General features: G+C 51.2%; 2 protein-coding genes across 2 annotated transcripts in view; one reads left to right on the forward strand and one right to left on the reverse strand.

The window, feature by feature from the left end:
* The window catches only part of TMEM205 (transmembrane protein 205), a 25,979-nt gene extending 23,879 nt beyond the window's left edge, over nucleotides 1–2,100 (reverse strand). Inside the window, exon 1 of the mRNA XM_019501252.1 lies at nucleotides 2,078–2,100. The gene's annotated coding sequence lies outside the window, so the exon portion shown is untranslated. The remainder of the gene's footprint in view (nucleotides 1–2,077) is intronic.
* FAM151A (family with sequence similarity 151 member A) overlaps nucleotides 1–8,326 on the forward strand; it is an 18,109-nt gene extending 9,783 nt beyond the window's left edge. The window contains exons 4-8 of the mRNA XM_019501248.1: nucleotides 730–889; nucleotides 2,931–3,155; nucleotides 3,563–3,702; nucleotides 6,478–6,621; nucleotides 7,524–8,326. Of these exons, the coding sequence (XP_019356793.1) occupies nucleotides 730–889; nucleotides 2,931–3,155; nucleotides 3,563–3,702; nucleotides 6,478–6,621; nucleotides 7,524–8,176 (1,322 nt within the window). The 3' untranslated portion in view covers nucleotides 8,177–8,326. The remainder of the gene's footprint in view (nucleotides 1–729; nucleotides 890–2,930; nucleotides 3,156–3,562; nucleotides 3,703–6,477; nucleotides 6,622–7,523) is intronic.
* The last annotated feature ends 636 nt before the right edge of the window (nucleotides 8,327–8,962 follow it).

Genomic DNA, 8,962 nt, shown 5'->3' on the forward strand with positions numbered 1-8,962 from the left:
CTTTTTCCGCCCGGGGGAAGCCCCATCCGGGGTCCTGGTCCCTTTTCCCCCCCCCCCCCCAACTACAGAAAGGATATAGAAAAATTGAAGAGTCCAGGGGAGGGTGACAAAAATGGTTTGGGGGCTGGGGAACATGACTTATGAGGAGAGGATGAGGGAACTGGGCTTATATAGTCTAGAGAAGAGGAGACTGCTGATTTAACTACCTGCAGGGGGTTCAAAAGAGGATGGGGCTGGCCTGTGCTCAGTGGTGGCAGATGACGAAGGAGCAATGGGCTCCAGTTGCAGCAAGAGAAGTTGAGGTTGGATATTGGGAAGAATTTTCTCACTAGGAGGGTAGTAAAACACTGGAACAAGTTACCCAGAGAGGTGGTGGACTCTCCATCCTTGGAGGTTTTTTAAGACCTGGGTAGACAAAGCCTTGGGTGGGATGATCTGGTTGGGGCTCGTTGTGCTTTGAGTAGGGGGCTGGACTAGATGTGACCTCCTGAGGTCCCTTCCAACCCTCATTTTCTATGAGTCTATGATCCCGTCTCAGAGGAGACTTCCCGAGCTTCCTTCCAGCCCTACTTTGCTATGAAGGTATGATTATATAATGAAGAAGCACTTGGGGTGGCCAGCGGCAGGGCAGTGATGAACATAGGGCCCCTCGCTAAAGGTGCTGGGGGTGGATCAGCCGCTCATGTCAAGTGGCACCGGGACTGCAGAGAACAACGCTCTCTCTGGCAGGGATCAAGCTGGATTTCAAAAGCATCAAAGCCGTTGGCCCCGCTCTGGAGATTTTACTGAAGAAATCTCAGGAGGTGGACATCAACCGACCCGTGTGGCTGAACGCGGATATTCTGGAGGGCCCCAACGTGCCCCTAAGCATATCACTTAATGCCAGCATGTGAGTAAGCCCAGCTCTCCTGACCACTTGCTTTGTGCTTCTCGAGCCCTGGAGAATCTGAACCATCACCCCCCAGTCAAGCGCCCTCCAATCAACCCCATGCCAGTCAGCCATTTCCAAGGGAGAGGGGTCACTCAGGAGCAGGCATCACCTCTTGCCGTCACTGTTACCTCTGCAAGTTCCTGATTAAAGCAGGGGTTAAGCTTGCAATAGGTTTGCTAGGCTCGTATAACTATGGGAAGAGGCAGAGGTAACAGTCATAGCCCGCAGGTACCCTCAGGTGCACACAGGCACCCGGTCCCCAGCCGCACAGCCCTGGCCCTTATCTCCCAGAATGACACAATAGACGTGGGATGAAACACTCGATTACAACCTGGTGCTAAAGCCTTTCCAACAGCCACCGGGACACCAGAGATGGGCATTCAGCTGAGGGGCTGATATACAAGGCGATAAGAGAGCTCTCCAGAACATCGCCCCTTAACATTGCCAGTCACCCAGGACCAGCTCCGCAGAAATACCGAGGGGCCTGCTTACCCCTGAGCCTTTAGGCTGGTAGGTGCTGTATTTTCTTGGATAAAATGCAGTCCTTGTTTCCCCCCAAAAGCCAGCGGTTGGTATTTGGAGCGCTCGTTACATGCCTGGAAATACAGTAGGAGCAGGTTCTGCCGCTCACCAGGCAAAAACTATAGTAAAGTCTGCACGATGCACGGAGAGCAGAACAACGAGCGCGGGCAGCTCCTTAGCTACTGCTACTCAGTTACTTACTACTTTTTTTCCTTCGTTCTGCCTTTCCAAAATAAGCCGTGTATTATATTCAGCAGCGCGTTGTATGTGTGAAAATACAGGGAGGGGGAGAACAAGCTCGAGGAATTTCAAAACGTCTCCTCGCCCCCTGGGCGCCTCTGTAGAGACATGAGTTTAATCAACCCAGCTGTCTGTATAGCAACGGACAATACTAGTAACCAACCCAGGTTGGCAACATGAATCTTCTGGACAGAAAACAGAGTTTTTAAGCTCAAAGGAGCCTTCTTTCCCATGACCCGAGGTCCCTATTGATTTCAGATGCCCCTTACACACCAGTGAGTGCATTATGTGGCTGACGGGAGTTTTGAGGCCAGACTTAAATCCACAACATGGCCAGGAATTGCAGCATTCATTCTGGAAATGTGTTATCCCCCCGCAGTTTACCTTTCCTTTCCTTAGGAGGAACAAACAGCGCCAGAGGGCCCGGTAAAGCAGAAGCGGCAGAGAGGACAGTTAGACTCAGCTCTGGAGACTTTTCCCTCTTACAGAGACAGACATCTATAGTTTCAATGAGGCTCAAATCAACAGGGTCCTAAGTTAATCACACTAAAATCCTACAGCATTTCCAGGAACAATCTCCTTTCGATACAGCAGTTAAAGCAATTTGCTGTGTTTTAAGAAGCGTTTGCAGTTTTCTGTATAGTATCACAGTTTAATGAATAACTCTGGAAGCCCTGTCCCAGCCTGCCGGCCAAGCTGGAGCTGTGCCAGCCTCCTCGCGTTATGCCGGATATACAGGTTTTTCCAGGTTGCCACAGCATGTGCTGCATGGCTGAAAGTGCAGGACACTGAGGGGAAGGGTAGGCTTCTTTTATAAGTATTGTCCGTATTTATACCATTTTAAACATCCGTCTTTTTTACTCTGAACTCAGGCCTCAGACAGACCATGTCCCCCACCGTCACTGCAGCCTGCTGTGAATCCGAACAGGCCGGCTCCGGGCCGCAGTAGACCTGGGGTCTGTCGGGGGGTTAGCTCAGAGCCGAGGGAGAGCCAGGAGAGAGCGGGGGGTGCAGATCCGTGTGGCAGCTCATCCTCACCTGGCCTCTCGGGGGAGAAAAGGCAAACTCGCTTTTGTGTGCCAGTAGCAGCGCCTGTGTGCATGTGCGTTTATACATCAAGATCCCCATCTAGTGGCATCTGTTACACAGTTCAAAGATTTGTGGGTTTAACAACAGGGTTTTGCTTCCTGGAGTCACTTCTTAGCAGTAAACCCTGCCGTAAACATGGTTCCTCCAGGTTCCTCTCGCTCATCCAGGAGAAGTACCCGAACTGCACGCTGTCTCCAGGGTGGACGACCCTCTATTCGCCGCTGTTCCCACATCAAACCTACACCAGGGCAATGATTCAAAAGATGCACGACCTCATCAAGGACCTGCCCCAGAGAGTCACTTTCCCTGTCCGGGCCGTCATGGTAAGACTGGCCTGGCCTCATTTCAGCTGGCTGTTGAACCAGTCAGAGAGGTAAGCAATTTGCAGCACCAGTTTGTCTTCAATTTGTCAAGAGGTTTAACTTGGCCAGCTAGACAACAGTAATGGCCGGCAGAGCCTTATCTACACTACAGCTCAAGAAGGTGGGGCCTCTAAGCATGCATTATACCCACACTGCAGGAATCTTGCTGTAGTCGGACACTTGAGCATGAACAAGGCTGGCAGTGTGACTAGTTAAAAGAGAACTGCCTAGTGCCCTGGGCAATATTGGCTTTCCAGATTCCCAGAGCTGCCAAACACTCAAGCCCCAGGGTGCTTTTCCCTTTGAAAGACCACAAACAAATTGTGGCTAAGAAGCCAGCTGCACCTCCAAATCATATAGAGGCAGCCCAGGAGCCTGCAGGAAGCCCCGTCAACTCAGCTGCATATTTTCCCCATAGGTACAGCCTGACCCTGTGGCAGGGGAAGAGAGACCCAGTGATGGTGGAGGACCTCCTGTTCATCCGGGATAACAGCCATGCTGAGCAGATCTACTATGACATTTATGATCCCGTCTTGTCTCAGTTCAAGGAAATGGCCTGTATGTTTGGATGATGGTATTGCCCAGCAGCCCCATGTCGGCTTGGGAGCCTAGGGTGCAAACAGACATCATGTTTCATCACCTTGGTGCTGCCATTCAAATTTGTATGGCAGCACAAAGGCTAAATAAACAGACACCCATGCCCCTTGTCACACCACAAATAGCAGCCTTGACTCAGAGAGTATCAATTTGGGCTGGTATTTAGCAGCAGATGTCTGTTTACTTTGTGGTGGGAAAGCGCAGGCTTCCCAAGCTTTCCATCTGCCCTCAAGCATGTGCTCTGGGGTTTGAATGGCCCAAGCCTGCACACCCTAGGGATTCCCATACAGGATTGGGCCCCTAAAGCCCCCTGATCCTTATCTGGCTTTCCTTGGAGACCCTGGGGACACATCTCAATAAGTGGAGAAAGCTAGGTGCTACCAGAGCTTGACCTGCATAGGGATTCCCAGGGTGCACAGGACCTGGCCCCTCAAGCCCCAGGACAACACGTCACCCAACGTCCCACAAGACCAATGAGTGGGACAACAGGCAGTGTGCATTTCCCTCCATGAAGTGGATCAGCTGTGCCAGGACATGTCCTAGCACAGCTGATCTGCCTCATTTGACAACATCTGTTTCTAAACCTAGTGCGCTAATGGCTTTGCATGCACGCACAGCTTGCTTAGGGTGCAGACACAGAATACTTACACTAGTAGCTGGAGGAAGTGAGTGACCAGCAATCCCAAGGCAGCTGCCTGCAATAGGCACTACTACAGGCTAGGCAGGAGAGGAGTCAGGAACAGCCTGTTTGCCTTGAGCTGACTAGAGCTACGGGCACATACTCCCACCACCCACGTAACCCACACTCCTGATTTCCAAGGGGTAACTGTACCTCATGGGGGAGTGCTTTATGGCAGTGTAGGGCTGTACATCGTGTCCCCTCCCCAGTAACACTGATATAAAGGCAGACTGCATGGCTGTGAACCTGCACCCTAAATAAATAGGGCTAAGGCTGGGAGTGGGGGAAGTGGGGCACTGAGCGATTAGAGGACTTGCTCAAGGTCACTCAACAGGTCAGTGGCAGAGCTGAGAACAGAGCTGTGGTCTCCTGGCACCCAACCCTGTGCCCTTCGTACAAACCCACACCGACTCCCGGCTCTGCTCCAGTCTCATGGGTGGGGAGGGCTACGCCACTGCCTACGCAGACAGTTTCATAGTTTCATAGATTCATAGTTTCATAGTTTCATAGATTACTGGAGCCCACTCCTCTGTGCTTTGACACCTGTGGTATACGCACGGGGGGGGCAAATACAGTGAGTTGTCCCTTGTCCTAAACCAGATATATAACCAGAAATTGCGCAGCAGCCCTCTCAGCTCAATGCCAGGTTTAAATCAGCAGAGTGACTAGGAAGGACACAGTCCTTGCCTGTCAAAATCAATACGCGGAGGGTGACAGTCTATGACACCTCCTTCTCATGGATCCAAAGGGAGAAAAGGCTTCCTAGACCAGCCGGTCTCCCTACCCACCAAGGTGGGCTTTTCCTCTCATACCCACAGAGATCATCTCATCCTGTGCTTAGCTACCTCTGCTCAGCTACTGTTGGGGGAGGTCTGACCTGGAAATGGGGGGCGGAAACTATTGCCCAGAAATGCATTGCTCTGCCATCTGGGCTGACGAGTGACACAGGGATAAAGGAGTGCTCATGCTCTCTTGTGCTGCTCTGACATGAAAAATGTCCCCCCCTCCCCATGCCTGGGGGGCTGTGTAGGAACATAGGACTCAAAGAGACCTCGCGAGTCCGAGTTCAGACCCCTGTGATCACAGGCAACTGTGTCTCGGTCTCATTCATAATCTGATCACGGTGCATTTTAAAACTACTTAGATTATTTGGGAGCAGGCAGGTTTGCCAAGTACGGTCTGCCTTGATTTTGCCACGACATTTGCAGGGGCGGGATCTTGTAACCTCTCGCACTTTAATTGGAGAAGCAGTGGTGCCCAGTGCTCCCTAGATGCTTAGGGAAAAGGATCGCTAGATGAGACATAAGCAGGTGGTAAAAAAAGAATCAGGTCCTCCCAGAGTTTTAAGCTGCAGCTTAAAAATCTTGTCACTCAATAGCTCCGAACATCGTCCCTTGTGATGTCTGGTTCATTAGATCGCTGGTTGCCTTCCAGCATAGACAAGGCCTAAATTTCGGAAGTAATAAAAGTCAAGTAGCAGAACTTACAGCAACACCCCATCGCACCACAAACAAGCAGAGAGACATTGCTCTCCCCCATCCTTCGCCAGTCGGTGACAGCAGGAGCAGTCAGCACGCACTTAGGAAGCACTGAGCCCAAGTTCTGCTCACAGCCATGTATGCATGACAGCTGGGACTGGCAGCACTGGATGTTGAGCTTTTAATTTACAGCTGATCAGCTGTAAAATGCTTCCACTCTTCATCTGCCCATGATCCCAGGTTCAGTTTAAACGGTAACAAGTGCTGCTTGATCGGGACACAGCTAGCTAAATTGCTGGCTACAGAGGCCACGTTCAGTCTGTGAGCAGGAGTCCTGGCGATTTAATCCTATGTGCAGTTCTAGGTCGTTCCCTCCCCTGAGCAGGGTCACGGCCCATTTAACAACTCGCAGACCCAGCTGTGTTACAGTCCTAACTTACCACCTGCGGTAAAGCAGCGGTGATGGTAACTCAGAGATTGGTGCTGGCTTCTTCCTATAGGCAGAGCCTGAGAGCCAAAGGCACAAGTAATGCACTGCAAGGCACTGATGGTGTTTGCTTCTTTTTCTTCACCTCGCAGTGAAGTCGACCAGGAAGAGAGTCTACTACCCTGGGGGTGATTTACTCGAGTATTTTCACCCATCAAACAGGGACGGCCTTTCCATAGAGTGGTATGGGGTGGAACGCAATGAAAGCAAGACATCGACATGGTCCATGCTTACAGGTGACTGTCACACATTTCCCCCCATCGCCATCTGAAAAAAAAAATCTAGGGAACGTGGTTTTATAAGAGGGAGAACAACTGGCACTCCCCAAGCGTTGCAGTGCACTGTGGCGGGGAGGCTAGGATCGCAGCAGATGTGCGAATGAGCTGGTTACAGACAGAGCCAGGAAAAAGGCAAGGAAATGAGAAGTTAGGAATAGGAAGGAGGAGGGATCTGTGAGATGCTGAGTTGCGAACTCCGCACCGGTAACGTCAATAGATAAACCAGTGGCACGGGGGGGCAGAAGGTGGGATATAAATGGGCTTAGTGGGATGAATTACCACAAAAGAAGACCTATAAGCCGACTACTAGGAGAACCTGACCCAGCAGTAACAACTGTAGAATAGCCTGTGCAAGGTGCAGGAAGCACTAATGGTGCATGATTCAAACCCAAGCTGTTTCAAGCAGTTGAGGATCCATCATGAGCAACAATCCTAGGTTAGAAATGGGATTCAGATGACCAAGTGATCCTGAGCTAAGGGCCAATAGTCTACAGGAGGTATAGCAGCAACTAGGCCTCCAGCAGCATGGCACTGGTCTACCAGCCAGGACTGCAAGGCATCGCAGGGACTGAAGGAAGCTGAGGTGTGTAAGAAGAGTGACAGCTCTTGTCTCCTCCAGTGCATCCTCGGGTAGATTTAACCCCACAGCTGGATCAGTGCGTTCGGTTAAAACAGTCAAGACAATAAGCCCATTGGGAATTAGCTGTCAAATTAATTTTACCCAAAGCCAGATACAATGGAAACATTACACGCCCCAAATTCTCAGTCCTAAATTACACCTACCGGTAAGTTTGCTGCATCCAAGGGCCGCTTCTGCTCAAGTTCATAAAGAGAAATCTCCTCTTTGGTTTCTTTTCTAGATAGGAGCGGCATGATCATACTGGACGTCGCTGTGCAAAATGGCACTGGTGGAAATCTCATACCAGTTGCATCAACAGGCAGCCCCTTGGAAGAGTGTCTAGAGACAATATACAGGAGCCAAAACCCGTGGGGCATATTCCTGAACGTGACAGAACCAGGTGCACTTCACCCCGCGTTGGAGCTCCTTAGTACGGCCTATGCCAAGAACCGCTTATGCAGCCCTGTATGGGTTAGCCTGGCCGTGTCCTACAGAAGCTTCAACACACCGGGCTACATGCACGGGGAAGACTTCCTGCATGCCATCAACACCATTTTCCCTCACGTCACCATAGCCCCTTGCTGGCCCAGGGAAGTGCTGACTGATGGCTACACTGACCTACTGATAAAAGACATGCTCACACTCTGCAAGGGGCTCTGGCAACGCGTGTCATTTCAGCTGGAGGCAGTGCTGCTCGGTAAGTCCTGGCTACCTACTGCAAAGCTGCTGGAGGCATCGCCCAGCTACACCGTCACAGTGCGACACAGCTCTTCAGAGGGTAGCGACTGGGACGGCTTTCCAGGACTTCGGTCTATCAGTACTCAAGCGCAAAAAAGGGTCTATTATACCAAGGCAACACAGAAATGCTTTCGTGGCAGATGTCTAACAACTTAGAATTTCTCTGAAAGTTTGGTAAGTGGTTTGGAAAGGTGTTTCCCAAGCTCCACGGTTGGTCAACTGTCTGTTGAGGTTGGAGCCACACCATCTTTGTAACAGTGTAACCTGCCTTTATGTTGGCATTAAAACAAGAAGAGTGGACAAACAGCATGTAGCCTTCCACAAGCATAACTTGCAAACATTCAGTATAGATTTATCCTGGGGAAAAATAACAGCAAAACTATAATGGTGGTCATCACACCATGCGTGCCCATAATGAGCATGGGGTAGCACTTTGTTCGGTCTCTCTGACTGCCTAACACACTGCCCTGACCACCAGACCCAGGTCAGACTTTATGCAACCCCATCTTCAGCTGTCCCCTTGAAGCGGGTGCTCTGGGAAGCCAAGACGGGGAGATACCGGGGCGGGGGGAAGAGGAGAGAAAGAGCGCGAGCACGGTGGTGCGGCTCAGGGAGTTGGCTCTTGCCAGAGGTGGGGGGAAGCCCTGGGCTCAAGCTTGGGCCCTTGCTTACAACAGAGCAGAAACTTGCACAATGGGCTCTGTCCATTTTGTTCAAGGACTATTACAGAGAAGGTGGGGAGGGCGACAGAAGGGAGTGGATAATGCCTACCCTCCAGTCATCATGAACTAGGATGTAGGTGCAAAGCCCTTCTTGAGGCAGGGAGCCCAGAACCGCTGTGCAGCTGATCTAACGCGGCTCCCCAGTGTGCAGGGCAGGTCTATGTTACCACAGGGCACGCATGCTAACACTGCAGTGATGTGCCTGCGTACGTGCCCTTTA

The sequence above is a fragment of the Gavialis gangeticus genome, unplaced genomic scaffold, assembly GCF_001723915.1.
Source record: "Gavialis gangeticus isolate Ggan-Ray unplaced genomic scaffold, GavGan_comp1, whole genome shotgun sequence".
NCBI classification, from domain to species: Eukaryota; Metazoa; Chordata; order Crocodylia; family Gavialidae; genus Gavialis; species Gavialis gangeticus.